This window comes from Ylistrum balloti, unplaced genomic scaffold (genome assembly GCF_031769215.1).
Source record: "Ylistrum balloti isolate Yb309-2 unplaced genomic scaffold, AGI_CSIRO_Ybal_v1 Utg369630, whole genome shotgun sequence".
In the NCBI taxonomy this organism is placed as follows: Eukaryota; Metazoa; Mollusca; class Bivalvia; order Pectinida; family Pectinidae; genus Ylistrum; species Ylistrum balloti.
Window position 1 is genome coordinate 1431697 of NW_026781896.1, and position 21711 is coordinate 1453407.

The 21711-nt window shown below is 34.2% G+C and overlaps 1 protein-coding gene across 6 annotated transcripts in view; it reads right to left on the reverse strand.

Annotated features, from left to right (window-relative positions):
* The window catches only part of LOC132552108 (SPARC-related modular calcium-binding protein 2-like), a 75022-nt gene that overhangs the window by 22864 nt on the left and 30447 nt on the right, over positions 1-21711 (reverse strand). For all 6 annotated transcript variants that reach the window (XM_060216280.1, XM_060216288.1, XM_060216258.1 and 3 more), the window contains exon 2: positions 6209-6380. In XM_060216280.1, coding sequence (XP_060072263.1) covers positions 6209-6380 — 172 coding nt within the window. The remainder of the gene's footprint in view (positions 1-6208; positions 6381-21711) is intronic.

Below are 21711 nucleotides of genomic sequence, written 5' to 3' on the forward strand. Positions count from 1 at the left end.
AAGATAGTCTAAAGAAAGTTTACGATCAGCTAAGAAAATCACTGCCAATCAATATAGCTATCTAAGCCTGACATTTACCGAGCACATGCTTCAGGATAAATCAACACAAATCCTCTACGACCATTTTAATCGAGATGAGAGTTTGAATAAGGGCGGCTAAATTGAAGTGGTGATATAAATTTGATGTTAAAATCTCATGACATATATGTGTGGACTCTTAAGTAGTGGGATAGGTGTGTTTGATACACAGTGTGCGCCCAGGTGTTCCGACTAACTTTCCTCTGACATCTTGACGTTTGATTGCAAACATCAGTGCGTACGGCCTAGTTTGGTAACGTATTCTACAGGTAACATTTTGAGGAATGCACAAATTGATCATTGGGAATCAATGTTAGCTTCATTAATGGTAATTGATACTAATTTAAGTCAATAAATATCGGCTAAACACATGTAAACTATCAAGTTAAATATTCCTTAATCTATTAAAGGATATAGAATGAGCTTCCAGTTCATCGTAAAAGCAAAAAATTTGCATTTGATTTTCTACGAAATAATTTTTTTTTAATAATAGCAATATGTCATAATTGACATAGAATGCTTAACATCAATTAATTTGCTTGCAATGAGCAAATCCAAAATGAGTTATGCTTTATCAACAATGCTTTTATGGAATTTAACTCACTGAAAAGTATACAAGATCGCCAAAGTGTGACTTCCAGATTTCTCGATGCTACATTGATCTGTTGCTGACAAAAATAATAAAAACGTTTTTCGAGTGTACTTTTAATACGAGCAAGGCAATACCAGTCCTCCGAGACTCCAGGCCGAGGTTGTGGTTACTTGACAGGGAGTGTTAAGTGTTACATGTACACACATCTACATGTTGTTTATACAGGTAACGATGGAATTTTCCAATATCTATACAGAACGTCAAAACCTGACGGTGATATGTTCAGAAATATTTCAGATATTATTTAATATATCATAATTGTCATTTCATTTCTACATCATTGAAACATTTTAATAACATTCAAGAAGAGTTCGTGAGAAACATGATTTACTTCCCAATGGACTATGTAAAATTGTGAATTTCTGGGCACAAAAATCCTTTGATTCAACTTTGCAATCAATGCCTCTTTCATTATGGATGATTCCCTGTTACTCTCTTGACAATATTTCTTTCATTACAATGGCAGGTTGACCGTTCCAAATTTGAAAAGTACATTGATAAACTTGAATTTTAAGCCTTATCTCTCATGGATTCCCATACTGAGATTTCTTCCACGAAATAAAGTCCATAAAAATGTAGGAATATAACGTCTTATAAAATTAATAGATTGTAAAAAAACCCTATAACGTAAAAAACAAATGACCACATATCAGGGGAGTTTTCGAATTTAGAAAAACTATGCTTGCACAATTGGCAAGGTTCACCCAAAAAGTTCCGAATCATACAACTTCCTTCTAAACGATTTGGTTCAGATGGAAAAAATATGAATGAATACCACCATGATGAAATGTATTTGAAACGTTTTTCCAGTAAATGGTAATTTCAAAGTTTGATTTTATTTTTTGTTTTTCTATTTCATCATTTTGTGTCATATAGGTTTAAGTATATTAAATCTATAAATAGCTTGTTGGAATATGAACGTTAACTTCATGCTCTCACCATACGATACATCTTATATTGTCACTTGACTATACTTTGTAATACAATTTAATATTACACATATAGTTGTTAAAAATACTTTTAAACGCTCTTGAAAAACAGATCTCCAAGGACAACTTTCCTTTAACCTGAAGAATTGTGGTATTTCAAAAATTATACTCAGTTTTATTTCTTATTTGATTATCATGACTAGCAAGACATATAATATTAGAAAAGAGTATACTATTTGTACACTATGATTTCCAACATTTGAATTAAATTATTTCAATATACAAAAATCTGACAATGTACGTCATGCTTATTAAAGAAGATGAACAAAGTATTATATTGCAGTATTCGGTCATATCTCGTTATAATTTCGGTCTACATTGAATATGTAAGATGCGTGCAGATTAATATTCAAAAACATTTTAATTCAAAGAATATAAATGAAATGTAAAATGTGATATTATCAAAAACATATTGCTTACCAGTGGTCGTCTGGCCTTTTAAACCTTCCACATCAGATATGTGTATGATAATAGGGAAGAACCAGGCTGTTAATTGATATAGTTTTCTCTATCTATGAGTATAGAGGTCGTAAAACGATAATTAAATGGATAACTAACGTCTCACACACATATCGACCACTTTGGTATCGTCAATGTTAGTTTTGTAAATGATCCATGGTAGATTGGTAGCGTCATTCAGTTAATCTTCGTGAAAATTAATAGTGTATGAAGTACTTTAAAACCAAAACATGTATTGGCATTTTCACATCACAACAGTTATGATGAATTTAATACGATGTAACTGCATATTATTACAATGCAGGTGTTCAAATCAATGTTTTACATCTTATTCGTCTAAACATTTCATTTCCCTGAAGAATCACATCTGAAGAATCACCAAAAGGTGTTGAGTGTTTATGTAAACATTTCATGAAGACATATTTTGCAAATAGTCAGATGATACATATCTTATATGACATAGTGAAAATAACCGCTGCATACTGCTGAACATAACACAACACACAATATATGAATATCAGGCGTATATTCAGCGAGACTGTTTTATGGTGATATCGTTTTGATTTTAAAGCTTTTAAACATAATTACAGTCCAAGCATATACTTCTCCGATAACACAATATCAGAACTTTTAATGAGGACATGAATGATAAATTCCAATATCCATGTAGTAGTTTGTAACTATTGAAATTCTGAAATATATAATTTAGATTAAAATAATATAAAAATACTATAAAGATATACGTTGCATTTCGTCAATATTATTCTTAAGTCGAGTTCTAGTGCTATAGGCCTCAAATTAAAGCTATAAAGTATTGCAATTATTTTATCAGTAAATCAGTGCATTTGGACAATCGATGTTTATTAACAAATGTAATGTAAACCAAGTCAAGCTAAATATTATGTCATATATAGGAAAATATGTCAAATCCATAAATGAAATAGTATCGGGAAATCGTATTTTCAGTACAAATTATATGTCGTGATGTTGAGTGATGGTTTGGACAGGTCAAAGTAGTTATGATGTACATATGAAAATGAATTGTAACCTATTTTTTTATATTTAAGGTTTTCTTTCCATGGATATTCAAAGAAACTCCTGTAAAATTTCACGTAAATGCAAATTGCAGTAGTGATTTCCTTGACAAATTAATGACAGCTATAATTTCTTCAATGTTGAACACGGGGATGAATTAATCAACAAAAAAATTTCAGAAAAAGATACAATCGAGATTAAAAATAAGTTAACTTACAACATACACCTTTTTCTTGATTTTCCCATTTTTAATTGTTAAGTGATTCGACAAATCTAAAATTTAGTTCCTGGTCTTTCTTTGCACAGGAATAAAGTACTGTTTCATAAGACAAATTTGCAATGCTTTTCATTGACATCAAAATAAATCATACATTTTGTTGAAACAGTTATTGGTTATCAAAAACATATAGTCAGTCTTTAATTGACAACCGAACATGAAAAACAAATTACTTTGTCAACCTACTGTCAAAATCAGAACTAAAATATGACATGCTATAAAACCACACGAAGACAGGGGAGATAATACTATAACTGATATGAAATTATTTTAAATAAATTAAATTCAGCGTAATGATGCAGTTTACTTCATTATTAGCTCTGCTATATCTAATTCTAATTTGTATTGAAGGTGATATTCAATTGTGTGGTTTTTTATACAGTCGTCGGGGTTGCAGGTGGTAGACACTGCTGGTGGACGTTTAGCCTCCAAGGTTTTCTGTAGCCTGCATGCCATGTTTTAATTCATTTGAATGGTGGTACGGTCAGAATATCATGCACTTAACGTTAACTACCACATTTATTGAAATATGGGGCTAGTGCACCTCCCCATGTAGATTGCGACATTTCTTTCGATCAAAATTGATTCCCCCAGTCACAGAAGACGAATCCTAAAAGGACAAAACAGATGTACGATGACGTTTAAGTCATAAAATGGTTCTTCTCTATCTGATGCTCAATTTGAATTTAATGATTATATTCATTAGTGAGCCTTTGTAAAATATTCAGGTGTATTTTGAAGTAAAGGCGGAAAAACTTAAAATATTATAATATATACTATTAAGGATACGTAAATGCTTATATACGACTTATAAGAACAAAGATACATATATATATATTTATCTTTAAACCTTCGTTTCTATTCGAATTGATAAAAACAGTTTTAAAGGTCTCCAAACTTGATTTTATTAAAACAAAGTGCAAGCTTTGATGTGACAAGCACATTTGTATTTGTTGACATATGTTTTGGCGTGTCTTGCAGTTAATGTGCATGTTTTAATGTCATAGTTATCTTCGGCTTGGAATAAATAAATAAAAGTCATTATCTTCTCCATGCTATGATAGAATAAACTCTAAAATACAGTGTTATTACCTCGTTCTTAAAAAGATTTCCAAGGTACCATAATTGAAACAATCTTTCTTCATTTAAGATAAACAGAAAGACAGTTATAGGAAAGCTGCGTTTTTCCTAAGTTGAAATGTTTCTTTACTCTGTACTCCTTGGTATACAGTGTGTCATATCATAATCAGTTATATGTAATGTGATTCCAATTAGGCCGGACAGACTATATGCAGTATCTAAAATTAAACATGGTAGGTTACACCTCGATCTAGTTTAAATGTTATGTAGCTGATAAATCAATTGTAAGTTTGAAAGCTTTACGACGGGGACATGATCATTTTACATATCTTAAAAATGCTGTCCATTCAAACTCAAACATACCTACGTGGAGCTTTCACATCTGGCTATTACAGAAAGACAACGACATTTGTATATACACACCTCAGATAGTATGAGAAATGTCTATTTTAATTAATGTAAGGCCTCCTTTTGCGATTGAGGATTTTATAATAGGCGTATGATAGTTATGTAAGTAATGAGGAATAAGGGAGATTTAAGTGGCACCCTATGAGGTCGTATCACCGATATTAACATTTTTTACCTTACGCTTTGCTTTAGATCCCTTGATAAACATCTAATAAGGCTTTAACAAATAGAGGAAACGTGGGGGATCATTTGAGCTAAATGAGAATCACTTTGATGTCATATAATTAATTTATCAACACCCACGCCGATCAATATGTTATCTGGTCCGGACAGGTATGGCGTCACTTACTGGCTGATGTGGGAGCGAACAGACATGCGCATTATTCGGAGTGGTAGGTTTATCTTGTTAGTGGAGGTATAGAGGATTATGTGTTGCTAATAAGACTTTATAGTATCAAAGTCTGAGCTTTGTTGACAGAGGTAACGAGGAGTCAGGTGAAATGTTTCCGTTATAATGTCAAGGGTTAAAACTTTGTATTGACAATAAGGTTTACTCAACAACGTTTCCCGACTCGAAACAGACGCAAATAACAGCGAAATACTTCCTCTGTTAAAGACGCAGGTACTAAGTTAATATGGACTATTCATTTATTCTATTTTCTTATTTCACAAAGTAACCTTGCTGCAAAGAAATGTCCATAGCTTCATTTCCTATACCATTATCTGGAATTGTAACAATTGATTTGTGGTCCCTTTGCAAGTCAGTGATGTTCATCTTGTTTAAACATTTTTTTATCCCATATACGGAAAGGCTAAATTATTAAAAGATAATATTCACTTGTCTTTTGTGCATTTATTAAAATAGCAGGTGATAGGCACGGTTTGCCGTAGTCTGCATGCCACGTTTTATTTTATTTATCAGTTGCACGGTTCAGAATATACACATGTACTTGACGTTTTTTTTTTTTAAAAATGTCTGATATAATTAAAATTGCGAAATTTATTCAATTATGGTGCTGCTGCACCTCCCCGTCTAGATTTTGACTTTTCTCCTCATCACTTTAGATTTTCCTTAGTCACCACATTGGCTTCAAATCTAGCCGCTGACGAGTCTTAGAAAGACGAAACAGCTGCATGATGCAGTTTCAAGCTCTAAATTATTAAAAGGTGCTATTCACTTGCGTGTCTTTTGTAGAATCTTTAAAATAATTTTAAGTACTAATGACATACCTGAACATACCCCTTTACTTTTGACCTTGACACGTCTATTTTCACAACGTTTGGCGCGCTTGATGGCACAACGTGAGGAATATGTTAGTCCATCGGATCCACACACCGGCCTCTGTCCTTTCCCCGTACAGTCAATGCTACATTCCGTATTCCGTAACGACCGAAATAATACCTGGAACAGAGATGTGGAAGCTTATTGTTACTCGCTTTGATATCATATTTACTAAGAAGAGGAAATCGTAATCTTTACTTTGTGAATATCCTTATTACAGAAAGACAATTATAGGGTCAGAAAAAATAAATTAACATATCATAACAAAATTGGAAATTTTAACAGTTTGCGAAACATTGAATAGTTCATATCATGAAAACGAGGCGATATAGAGTATGATAAAATATACAAATGAAACTGGAGCACGATAGAAAAAATAATAAAGCGTTTGAACCCTATACGACCTTATGTTGTTGGAAATTCCACCCATGTAAGAAGGTTTGGTCTCTTAGATCCGGGATCTAACTTAAAACAGACGTATTAATATATTTTAAAATATGTCAGGTATTTAGCATATTTATACTTATGTACTTGGTTTACTGATTGAGTCAATTTGATATCTACATAGATCTGAGATATATATAGAAAATTAAAAGAATGTAAACGTGCACTGATATGAAACATCAAACCAGTATTAAACTATGCCCAATTTAAATATCAGTTGGACTGATCAAGAAAAATCATGAATTGAAGACTATATTTCTTCTAAATAATGTTTCTAAATATGATATCATAGATGTTTCATTTCACTAGCATTAGTCAGATGGCATCGTAAATGGGTTTAACAGGTGGAAATCAAGCCTAAAGAATGTACACACGTTCAAATGTAAGGTTATACCATAAAGTCACAGACATCGTACTGTAAACTAGGAACATTCTCATTATTACTCATAGGGTATACTACACGCATCAAATATAGGACCACAGTAATTGGTGTTAGTAAAAATTTTATTAAAGTACATAATTATACATTGAACACAAACATACCTACTGATATGGTGTAATGTTACATTACAATTCTTATACAAAAACTAATGTTTTTTTATTAAAGTAATGAAAAATTAACTGAAATCGTTAGCCTCTAGGATTACAATATACTACAGAAATTAATAAGAATTATAAGGTGATGAAACGGTTTTCAGACCTAAAGGTTTGTCATATAGTAGACCGTGATTTATTCTCTACGTATGCTGTTACAGCATAGGTCTTGAACCCTTGATTTTAACCAGAAGATAAAATACTTTTGTATGTTTTTCTTACTGTCAGTACAATCTGGGTCTGTACGTTGAGTTACCTCAGGTGAGAATTACTAACATGGGGAACAAAGATTTGTTTTGTATTACGTGACAAAATACCTCCAACATTACAACAGTATACCGTATTTATGGTTTTTTTATAATCCGTTTACATCTAATTCTAGTTTATCTACAGTACATGCTTATAACATGGTAGAAAAATTTAATGTATTTGAAACGGCAAACAAAATTACTAAAGAAAAAGAAATTTGATAAGGGGTGTTTATGTCGTAAAATCACAGAGTTAATTAGCTCCCTCATTATTATATTACAAAGTTAACAATAATCTTTGAATTATGCAAGACACTTCATATCCATAAATGAGAGTTTGTGATTTTATTGCACAATGTTACGAAAATTTTCCGTATCATTGACGCCGACCTCAAAGTTTAAAGAAGGAAAACAGCTAACACGATTTGATATCTTATTGTTTTTCCCCTTTTCGTGCAACGGCGAAAAAGAAAATGGAAATTTAATTAGTATTCGTTGGAATGTCTGATATTTATAAAATTAATATCCGGCTAATTAACTCATTATAGGGAAAACATCAATATTCTTAATTAATAGGTTATTTACAAATACACTTCAGTTACACATGCGGATTGATATTACATCATTAACATCTGCGAAGTTGATAAATGAGTTTTGAATCGGAATCATTCTATTTCTTAATACATCATTTATGAATCAATCATGAGACGAATTTATTTCAGGATAGCATTTATGTAAAATTACGAAATGCAAAGGGGAAATATTTAGAAATTATTTTAGATAACAGGTGTATCACCTTAAATTATAAAACGGTAGCTATTAACAGTTTCAATTAAAGCTAAATCGACGACGGATATAAAATTGTGAATATGTTTAATAATAGTATTTGTAATGAAACCCCAATTACCTAACTAGCCGACATTAAATAATGCAACGTATCTACTGTATGTTTGTTTATCACATCTTACAGGTATCACCTTTCCATACCTCGCCAGCTTCGTTGCAGACCTGATCAATGAGATAGGGCTCTTACACTACTGCTGTTTATTTATGAACGATTGCCATTCACAATGACTAAATAGGCCTGATCTAAACCCATTCACACGCATCTCAGTCATTACCCAATATCAATAATAGCGCTAATATAGTTATGCTTCAATGCCTTGTCCATGTAATCGTCAATATTTGTCAATGAATACAAATCTGCCTTTTATTCCAGATCATTAAAGATTAAGACTGATATCAGTATCGGACATTTGAACTGTAATTTAAAAGCCAGTCCCAGTTAGTTTGCATCAGAACAGTGTTTTCTAAATGTTCTTTTATTCCCTTGCTCAGAAAAGGTACATTCTATTTCTGGAGAATAGTGTCAATGAAATGCAGGTGCGTACTTTAATATAAGATAAGAAAAAATCCACTACGGTTTTGTAGAAATTATTAGGATTCATATGAAAAAAAATAATACACCACGAAAGTACTATTCATATGATTCCTTATCGTACTCGATAATTAGTATCAAAGTGTTGAGTAGGATACAATTCTGAGCCAAGGATTCGATGTGAATCCCTTGATGGACCTTATCTCTAATTGGCGACACCTGCACGTGGAGGCAACAACTTTGCTTTGTTGCTTTCTCACGTTATACAAATTCGCACCTGTGTGTTGAAGATGGTTTGACGAGCGATCATAAACCTCTTAATTACAACAGGAGGACAATCAGCCAACATCCGTCATAATATGCAGCCCTTTTCAAGTATCTATATCCGATAAATTGTAACCGTATCAATTTTGAACTTTCTTATGTTTTTTTGCGGATGCGTTAGATTTACATCTTTCGAGTAGAATAGGGTTGAACATCTGTGTGCAATAGCGAAAGGTAAGATTAAAATCTCATCTTATCTCATGAGATTTTAAAATTCCTGTTTTAGGTAAGACTTTCAAATGATTTCATCTTTTTAATAAAGAGCGTGTTTGAAGTGTACAAAGTTAAACTGTATGAGATGCCTGTGTGTAAATCATCTTATAAACTAATCCTTGGAAGTCATCAAAGAAGCCTTCATCTGCAATGGAGCTATCAAGCGTCTCATAAACGTGTAAATAATGTTTATCAAATAATGTGATCTGTAATGTGATACCCATACAGCATGGTCTAATACGAATGTCCAATATTCTTTAAAACGTAATCCTGTGCTAATTATTAACAACGTTAAAACATCATTTTTTTTAATTAATTATTTAAACACTGGCTGACCACAAACATTTAAGACATTGCGATCTACACCGGCGTCAATAAAACGTAACGTTTCCAATTATCTGAATTTCAGTTTTACATGTTCCATTACCACGATGATGGACTCCCCATTGCGCGTACAGTATGCACCGACCGACTCTAAAATCTTAAAGAGACATACTATTATAGACGTTTTCAACGTGTTGGTATAAATATTGCGTAGATGTTACAATCTGTAACAAGTATAGATGTTATATATATAGAAGTAATAAAAACGAGATTACAAAGGGTTACAGAAACTAGGTCTTTGACATTTAAACATAGTCGTCGAGAACGAACCATACATCTACAAATAAGTTGATGATAATTCTCATCGTTTGAGGATGTGTTTCTTTAAACCTCCTCACTCTACACCGGGTTTTCCAAGTTCCGATCGAATCTTTAACATAAAATGAGTTGGCCAGTCGATGAAAGAGACTTACAACGCAAGTAAATTTCTGATTTACACAGAAAAAAACATTAACGATTGATTTGGAAAAGGTACCGGCCAAATATGACGCAGTGCAGTAATAGATCCCTCTTGAAGTGGTGTACTAACTTACCACAGGCAAGGCATATTTCACAACGTTGAGTATATAGTGTCACCTGATAATGATGTAGAATTGATGTAGAAGACAAATCCCGCTTCATTCTAACAAGCCCCTCTTTCAGTGAAATAAGAAGTAAATATGTCAAACCACATTATCTTGTTAAGCCATCTGTCTACAAATTGATAAAATTGTTATCAACCGGTTATATCAAACGATTAATTAACCCGAATAAATTCATATGCTATGCTTGTTCACTACGACAGAACCTGTTGGCTTCTATCTACAATGAAGTATGGTTTGCAAACAAAAAGAAACACATGTATTTGAATTGTAAATTTCAGACTGTGTTGTTTGGAATGAACATTACTATGAACTTTTCATATGTGTTGATATCAATATGACATTGTCCTTTGTACCGATGAAATGTATAGGCTCAAGATGAAATAAAGAATATGAATGATAGAAAGTGTCAAGTCTCGCAATTAAATCATTAGCGATACACTAGTCATTTCTGGATTTCAAAAGGTTTGGCCTGCTGTTTTTGAGCTTGTGTAATAGTGAAGAACATCGGAGTATTTTTTTGGCTATTCGAGTATACATGTAAGGACGTCATTCGAGGAAATGGGGGAAAATTCATGGCCAATGAAAAGAGAGAAATTGCAGTTTATCAGCCTGAATCACCCATAACTGAATTAGAAAGGTAAAATCTCAACCATCAGAATACCTTCTCTTGTTGATTCTTATAAATCTTACCCTCTTATTTTTCCAGAGAGAAACATAGAAAAACTAACAATTTATTGGCAACACTTTTCTGCAGTTGAAATAACGTCATTTAGGATGTTTACCCTATGCATCGATTTAACAGAAAATATCCTGCTCAGATAGGATTACTCTAAGTGACTTAATGTCATTTTAAAACTGAACGTACGGCTGTGATACTCTCTTCGTGTAAGCAAAGACATATTCATCATTATCTATCAAAATCGGGAATGTAGCTGTAGCAATACGTGTTCTTCTTAACACAGACACCTTCTAAATTGGCAATGCGAATACAACAAACAGCTGCTTCTGTCATGAGTATGATGAAAAGTTATATATCTTTCATAATTCAACATGGAAATTCTATCATGATAATTGCACAGCTATAAACAAGGCAATTGCAGTTAAGTATTTCCGAGTGCCAGATACTTATCTTAGTTATGTTACGACCTTCTGAATATAAATTTCGTTTGTTACATAATGCCATGTCTCGTATGTTTATGTCCGTCCTGGATACACCACCGAAAACAACACGTTCTATATACAGGTTAAAGATAACCTTGTTATCCTTTTTTTGTTATCAATATGTTGGAGTATGGAATTGACTGGTATGTGTTTGTGGCATGCACTCTTCATGGTAAAACCCAACCGAGAACCATAATTATAGAAACAGAGATCAATATATATATTTTCTATGTTTTCCGCATTTTGACTTTAATCAGATAGTTGCATGGCGCCACCATAGACAAGTGAAGTCCAAATTGTTCCCATGTTATTTGAAATAAGATCGGCCTCCTAAATAAAGTAGTTATTCTTTTCAAATAAATGTTCTCACGGATGAAATCTAATATTTACAGCAGCTTTAATTGGATTCCTTGTGAAAACTACAGGACTTATATATTCTGAAGATTTACATTACGTGTAAAAACATTTTATTTTTCTGCTCAAAGTTGTGCATCTAAATATTAAAAGAAATTAATCAAAAATATCAACTTCATGATGAAAATGAATGGTGGTTCATTTCGGGTATAAATAAGGTGAGAAACAGTCACACAGGCGATAGATACACATCACAAGACACGCCCCTCTCAGTCACATTGTTGGACACGCCTCTCTCATGAACAATCTGGGGTGTCTGATTAACAAAAGCATGCTGTTTTGTATGAAGTATAACTGATGGATTAAGATAGGAACTTTTCATAATGATATAACTTTCCGCGTTCCTTGTGTGGTTTGTAAAACGATACTTTTCAGTCGTTTGTTTACTGTCAGTTTGTAGATTTAATTTACTTGGACAATTTTTATACTTTAAAACACACTGACAGATTAAAATATAGGAATACAACAGGTAGACGCAAACAGAAACCGATATTTTTACGAAAGAGTCAACAAAACATTTTCATCGTCAATACAGAACGAAAAAAACTTTGAATTTACACTATTTGAAAAACGGAACTAATTAGAAAAAGAAACTAAATGAACCAAGAAAACATTAAGAGGGAATTATTAATACTTAAACAAAAGAACAACGCTGTGTTCTGAAGTGCAAACATCAATTGTTACATATGTGGTCACTATCGTCCAACTATTTGATCATAAAAACGACAATTTCTTCAGTGTATTTATTTGCGGAAAAGCATACATCATGGGCAAGTGAAGCTGGAATGTTAATATATAGGAAAGGAAAGTCAACGATTATCACAGATACAACTACCCCGGTTCAGTCCAATTTATAGAAATTTGCTGTTAATTCATTCGTTGCTTGAATACCCATATCCCTATTTTATCCTGTCCACAAGTGGAAGATGTAACGGAGGTAGTAAGCTAGCGAGATAGCGAATATATTTTTTTATCAGAAAAAAAACATCTGGAGAAATATATGTGATTTACCGGTGGTGCAATCCACGAATTAATGCTGTTGTTGTGATCTTGCGTAAAGATCGATTGACTTATGAAGTAACACCAGATATGACTTACAGTGAGGTAGTGAGGTTAAAAGATCACAACTATCGTTATTTTATAAACCAACAATTAACAACAATGCTTTGTCGTGATGTCGACGTTATATCTTAAGTCATGTTAGATACTACAAAGGATAGGTCCCTGTGGTGCGGTGACAGATTCGTAAAACCTTGATATATTGGTGCTTCAATACAAGTGCCAAAGTAGTTATTCAACGAGATAACGGAGAAGTTCTGTCTGATAGGTTAAACCACCAGTTTGTCAAATCCCATAAGCTCTGGGTTAGTATTAACACCTGTGGTGGGCTTATCATGGTGTCACCGCCCTATTTGTTTAGGCCTGAACGACAAGCTTGGAGAGCTCATTCAATATCAATACCCAGATGGGTATATATCGATACAGATGAGATACCGCTACTTCACCAACACCTGCACCAGATAAGGAATCTGCAAGGGGAGTAAGAAAATGTCCGTTAGTAGGCCAGCTGTTTAGTCTCGATATCGTTACGCTCTCTCATAATACTGAATGGTTACCTCTGTCGATGCAAATATAAGTAAATTAAATTGTGAGTCAGGAACATCTAACACTAATGCATACAGGTTGAAATTTTGCAGAAAATTACGTATATGATTCCGTCAAATACAGATGAACAATTTCATTCATTAACACTTTTTCGGGTGTTTTTGTATAGACTGCCTACTTACTTTAAAGACCTCTATTCTATCCTTATGCATAGTGAGTCTTTGTTGTTGTTTAAGCTCTGGTTCAGCTTGTAGTATCTATGACGACAGTCTTCTTTCCTAGCATTAGCATGTTATAGCATATGAGTTTACCATTTGATTCGGCAGCGAATGAGGCGAACTGATTGCATCAGGTCAATAAGAGAATTTCAGTCCGAGTAGACCCTGTTTAGGATGACAGCGTGATGACAAGTGATCAGGTCCGTACAGAGAGATCACGTGAAGTAAAATAGTGTCTGTTCCGAGCTGGGCCAGTATGGAGGGGACACGTTTTAATGGAACAGATCAAGTTAAATGGTAGCACGGGTGAAATATACCTGTGTTGGAGATTTCTCGAGAAGAGGTAGTATGGAGGGGACACGTTTTAATGGAACATGACAAATGAAACGGTAGTGTGGATGAGATATACCTGTGTTGGAGATTTCTAGAGAAGAGGTAGTATGGAGGGGACACATTTTAATGGAACATATCAAGTAAAACGGTAGTACGGGTGAGATATACCTGTGTTGGAGATTTCTCGAGAAGAGGTATTATGGAGGTGACACATTTTAATGGAACATATCAAGTAAAACGGTAGTACGGGTGAGATATACCTGTGTTGGAGATTTCTCGAGAAGAGGTATTATGGAGGTGACACATTTTAATGGAACATATCAAGTAAAACGGTAGTACGGGTGAGATATACCTGTGTTGGAGATTTCTCGAGAAGAGGTATAATGGAGCGGACACGTTTTAATGGAACATGACAAATGAAACGGTAGTGTGGATGAGATATACCTGTGTTGGAGATTTCTCGAGAAGAGGTAGTATGGAGGGGACACATTTTAATGGAACATATCAAGTAAAACGGTAGTACGGGTGAGATATACCTGTGTTGGAGATTTCTAGAGAAGAGGTAGTATGGAGGGGACACGTTTTAATGGAACAGACCAAGTAAAACGGCAGTACGGGTGAGATATACCTGTGTTGGAGATTGAACAGGTCTAGAAAACCAAAAGTGTGTTGGGTACATTACTGTGTTGGACTGGTGTAGATAAGCGATCGTATGGGAGAAAAGTAGTGGTATAGGAGACACTCGCTATGTTGAACAAGTCTAGAGAAGAGGCAGTATGGAGGGGACACATTTGTGTTGAAATGGTCTAGATAAGCGGTAGTCTAGAGGGAACACGTCTGTTGAACATGTCGAAACAAACACAGCAATGAAAACACATAAAGCTCCTTTTTTTTAGTACAATTTACCTTCGTACTCTCTGAAAAACCATAAACACCTATTCAGCTATCGAGACCGATCTATCGCACGTGCACATCTGGTGGCCTTTTTCCATCAGCACGTTCAGCGTCTCAACGAGCGCATGCAGTCTCAATGAGGCACGTCGGCAAGTTATCCTTAGTTTTTACACGTGGTCGAGGCATCTGGACATCCGAGTTCAATGTAATGCTATCTTAACAAGGCAAAAATAGCATAGCTCTAATCATTTCGGTCACCTTTAGATCGCTTTAATTCGATGTTTTACTCAGCTGGTTAAAAGTGTTATTGGCATGTTATTATCACCTATCAAAATAACTGCATCGATAATTTTTAATTCAAAATTTCTTCTTGTGTATTACGTTAAGCTGAGGAGCCAGACCCGTACCGGTGGTCTAAAAAAAAGCCTCCCCTCGGATTCTCTCTGGAGAATTTTTCATTACTTGTTGTTGATGATGATAAGGTACCTGGATAGCTGGGATTCCTCGAATCATTTGCGTCTAACGAGCCCATCAATTCGGAATCAGGCACAAAACAGCTATCACATTAAACCGTATTGACGTTTTGACAAACATGTGTACTCGAATGTACCAGTATGTAAAATTAGTTTCATTGCGAAATTTTATGCTTTGAATAAGCAAGATAATTCATTAGCACGTTTGAACTACTCGTATGTTTAAACAACACACTTTGAACCTCTCAAACAACGGGATAATTGAACCAGCTGCCTACTTTGAACTTTGCAGAAATATGTCTTTATCCCAGTGCTTTCCTCATATCACCGTTAAGTCACGTGATGAAAAGTTTGATCAAAACAGAACCTATTATATCTAACGTAATCCACAATGTAACAATCAGACGTTGCTGAATTGAACGAGTCACATGTTGAAAAGTTTGATCAAAACAGAACCTATTATACTGTGATGTTTAGAGAAGAGGAAGTACATATACAAAGTTTACCTCTTTAAACGCACCAATCCACAATGACTATAACCGGAACACATCACAATATACATGTCCATCCCACTCCCCCTTTGTCAATGAGATATAATGAGGTGCCTATAACTGACAACAAACCAGACCTAATATTCACCTTAAAAATTGAAAATAATTGACAAATTGACTTTTTCGTATTGCAAATTAGCAGCTACACCGAATTTTTTGTTTAAAATTCAAGTTAAAAGTCAGATTACCCGTCTTAAAGTTTTTTTTTTTTGTTATCGTTCAAATACATGTACTTAAACTATATCGCATTAATCACAGAACACATTCCACGAAAGAATGGGTCTAGAATGAAATATGAATGTATGTAAAATTGTATCTTTCCAATGTGGTTTGAATAAAAACGCCGAACAAAAAAGATAAGCTAATGGAGGGTAATTAACCTGTGTGGAATATGTCAGCAGAATCCTTGGCTGTTTTCTCATCTGTCATCACCAGTAATAAAGCAAGAGACTTTCCAGATCAGTATATATGAATACTCAGAGATGTATTGGGAGTGTCTGGAAGCTTGCACTACATAAACTAGACAGTTTTGATATATGAATCCATTACATTTGACCACAAAGTTGTTGAATTCTATCGCGACAATCATATCCCGGGAGAGGACTTTGATAAATGTTTTTCTAATGGTATATTATATTTCAGAATCTTTAATAGTCATATTCATTTAGACGGGGCTTTACACGTGATAAGTTATCGATACAGAGGTTTCATATCTGACTGTACTCCCGGCAACATGATGCGAAACTCCCCAGGAACGGACAGTTACAGATAACCACACCGTGTCTTAGTCATTGACAGACAAATTACGAGACCAGAAGCTGGGAACAGAATTTACGGCTAAATGTGTGGACATAAATATGAAGTAATGTGTTCTTAATGGCTCAAACACTTGTACTTTTTAACCTTCTTTTCACGAAGAGTTCAGACTCTAAAGGATTGCAGCGTAGCCTGTGTATATATATATGATCTATATGTACTCAACTACGCCTTGTATTGTAGGAAAGTGTTTATACACAGAAATTAAAACAACTCATCGCCGTTTATACAGGCAAGTGTACTTATACCGATTGAAATTTAAAAGACCCCTCTTATTTATAACAGACTATTAATGGCCTCCATCTTGTCACAAGTGATTATGACGTCAGTTATATTAAGTATCTTGTGAAGTTAAGCTTAATTAGACGCACGTGAGTCTTAGCCACACGTGATTCTGTGTCATTGTTGTTGCACTAAAAAGTACACAAAAAGGTCATTTCATATGAACTTTTATAAGGTATATAAACACACCTTCCGTGCGATCTGGGTTCGATTCCTACTTCAACTCAAACCGAAGGGGAAGGGGTTAGATATTCACGATTCTCATCCCGAATGTTAAACTTAATTTGGTATTATCCGTTTTCTCCTGTTTGGCAGATAACATATTCTCTGTGCCATCCACGACGGTCTAGCCCAACGAAATAATAGATAGATCTCACACATGCCTTCTAACCTGCAAACGTGACATCTCTACCTGAGGTAAACTTAATCTCATAAGTTTAAACTATTCACAAAAGTATCGCCTCCTCGACCATGTCGACACATAATTATCATGGAGCGCAAAATCACATCGTGTTTTTTTTTTTTTTACAATTCAGAAAAATATCATTTTTAAGTCAACAAAATTAAACAATAATAAAAAAAGTTTCGAATTTCGATTTTCTAAACAGTATCGAGTTGACTGATTTCTCCGATAAGACATCGCATGAGTGTTACATTAATTCAATACACTTTTAGACGACTGCAAAAGAAAGGACAGAAGCGGATCCTAATCATCTCTTGTCTCATCAGACTAGATTAATATATGTACATGATGACCGAAAAACGAAATTAGGTTATAAAGAATGATTTAATAGCTTCATCCACTGAATACATGAATATTCAAAGTTTAATTACTGTGCTCTAACAATAATTTTATGTGTGGGTGTGTCCAAATTCATCCGTTTCAGATAAAAAAAAGTTGGCAATCTACATAACAGTCATCTTCATACACCAAGCTGCGTTGGTTATGCATATTTTCCATAAATAAATATGCAAACATGTCATTCTCTAGTTTAATAATAAATAATCGAAAGATATTCGTACCAATTAAAGCCTCTCTGTTAAAAAAAACAACTTTTAGATAAGATGTATATGCACATATATTTCTGATCTTATACATGAACATGAATGATAGAAAATGTATAAACGCTGAACAAACGAATCTTGATATGAAATTACACAACTATTATTTTTCGTTTTCCTTCAAATAAAAAAAAACAAAACAAAATATTTCTATTCAAGGTATCAAGAAAACTGAAAGCGCCAATCGTTGTTGGCACAGGTAATCAAGATATTGTGTATTTCATTTTTAAAAAAATGTAGAAGCATACACCGTGTACAACATGAAAATCGGTAGAGTAACTAAGGAACAAACTTATTATCAACCGGGTTACAGAGTAACTAAGGAACACACTTATTATCTACCGGGTTATAGATTAACTAAGGAACACACTTATTATCTACCGGGTTATAGAGTAACTAAGGAACAAACTTATTATCTACCTGGCTATAGAGTAACTAAGGAACAAAACTTATTATCTACCTGGTTATAGAGTAACTAAGGAACAAAACTTATTATCTACCTGGTTATAGAGTAACTAAGGAACACACTTATTATCTACCGGGTTATAGATTAACTAAGGAACACACTTATTATCTACCGGGTTATAGAGTAACTAAGGAACAAACTTATTATCTACCGGGTTATAGAGTAACTAAGGAACAAACTTATTATCTACCGGGTTATAGAGTAACTAAGGAACAACTCTTATTAACTACCTGGGGTTAAAGGAACAATACTTATTATCTACCTGGTTATAGAGTAACTAAGGAACACACTTATTATCTACCGGGTTACAGAGTAACTAAGGAACAAACTTATTATCTACCGGGTTACAGAGTAACTAAGGAACAAACTTATTATCTACCGGGTTACAGAGTAACTAAGGAACACACTTATTATCTACCGGGTTATAGAGTAACTAAGGAACACACTTATTATCTACCGGGTTATAGAGTAACTAAGGAACAAACTTATTATCTACCTGGCTATAGAGTAACTAAGGAACAATACTTATTATCTACCTGGTTATAGAGTAACTAAGGAACACACTTATTATCTACCGGGTTAAAGGAACACACTTATTATCTACCTGGCTATAGAGTAACTAAGGAACAAACTTATTATAAACCGGGTTATAGATTAACTAAGGAACACACTTATTATCTACCGGGTTATAGAGTAACTAAGGAACAAACTTATTATCTACCTGGCTATAGAGTAACTAAGGAACAAAACTTATTATCTACCTGGTTATAGAGTAACTAAGGAACACACTTATTATCTACCTGGTTATAGAGTAACTAAGGAACACACTTATTATCTACCGGGTTAAAGGAACACACTTATTATCTACCTGGCTATAGAGTAACTAAGGAACAAAACTTATTATCTACCTGGTTATAGAGTAACTAAGGAACAAAACTTATTATCTACCGTGTTACAGATTAACTAGAAATAAAGTCATTATCTACCAGGTTACTGAGTAACTAGAAATAAAGCTGTTATCCACCAGGTGACTGAGTAACTAGAAATAAAGTTATTATCCACCAGGTTACTGAGTAACTAGAAATAAACCTATTATCCACCAGCTTACTGAGTAACTAGAAATAAAGCTATTATCTACCAGGTTACTGAGTAACTAGAAATAAAGTTATTATCCACCAGGTTACTGAGTTACTACAAAGTATATATGATGCTCATAGTTAAATACACGTTAGCGGTGAGTAAGTAACAACGTGCAAAGAGAAATAGTTTTGGTAGAAATTACCACACAATACTTGTATATCACTTCTCACTGGTTCTATAGGATACCTTCACGTACAAACCCCCTTTAAACAGACCGACCTTTTTTTTCATGAACCACAACAAACAAGTTAGAGCAGTGGGGTCGAACACGGGTGACATTCAGTCTACGTTGACTACAGGACGTCTGATCTAAAGTCGATTAATGCATTATAAACTATAATAAAAAGTCTATATATTCATCTATTTAGCGCTGTCATTATTATATCAAAATGAATTAACAATCATGTTGTACGTTTTCCAATGAACTACAGGTCGACGATTTAATGTGGATCGCGAGACCTTTTAAGCAGCCTAGTTTGTAGAGAGATTGACGCGTGGCTATCTGGATAGGAATCACAGCTTTATCACAGGTCTACCGAGTAAAAAGTTTAATTGAATTTAAGTAGAACTGGGAATTAAATTCATTGGAAATGAAATACAAAGATCTTGTCACATCCCGAGGGCTCTACATTTACTGTTATTTAATGATGATATAACAGTGGATGACCTTGACACCCAACTACCGTACATTTACTCGAACCAAATAACACTGTTGGTGCAATAGTTAGAGTACACATTATTGAACTTCTAATCTCGAAATTATTCACGTTCGTATGTGCCCTACATCAATTCCTAACACATTCATCCTGACTGACTTTTATTACGTTTACCAAGTCCAACCCTGAACTTCTGAATTTAACTTATATCCTCCCCACTACCTATCATAGTCACAAATATCCCAATCCTGCTTCAATCCCTGTTACAACCATCCCCGCCTGTCTTCTATCCCTCCTGCGACCAACCCCACCCTGAGACATGTATCAGCAGGATATCTGCCTAGGCAGCCTGTAGGGTTCATCATTGCATTTTCGTTTTTGTTACAACCTATGATATTGAAAGGCTTTTTCATCCTGTTTGATGGCATTCTATAGAATTATCACGTGCACCTTTTGACCTTTCGGAATGTTACAGTAAAAACATTACCACACACACCTATTACCATACCTGAATCGTCACGCAGGTGTTCGCACCTAAAATTTGTTGAAATTGAAATGAACATTAATGTATATTTTATGTTTGATATAAGTGCTATAATACCGTTTAAGGTTATTTCCATCAGTATTTCATTGGCTAAGATTTCTGTTTAATATCAATTACTGTGTCACACTCATATCCATTGCTATATCAGCGTCATAATTTTTTTCTACACAGGTCTGCAACACACTATAATGTGAAGATGTTGCAGGTAAATTAGGTATATGGAATGTTTAGTGTTTTAAACCGCCTTGTCCATAATCTAGGACAATACATCTTACATGAATCATTACTACACCCTAGACGCTTTCCCTAAAGTGACTTCTGCTGGTTAAAAGGCCGTCTCTATATTTCTCTTATAAAGACTGTTAACACTATCAATCTTTTACTCAAACGAAACTTTGTAAATAATTGTCGTTTTTCTCAATCTTTGACTCCAGTGCCCTTTTTTGCAACATCCTTGCTTGTTATGTCGCCCACGGCTTGGTCATATGGGAGCGGTTGACATAATGAAATTAAGAGAAATATACATGTACTATTCAAAGACGATGCGTCTTCAATAACATTTTTCTTTCTTTTGCATTTTTGGGGCAACAGGTGAGAATACTGCAAGCTGCTACGGTACAACTTCACCGACTTCCATTTCGGTTCCGTTGGGCGACTTCGTAACAGC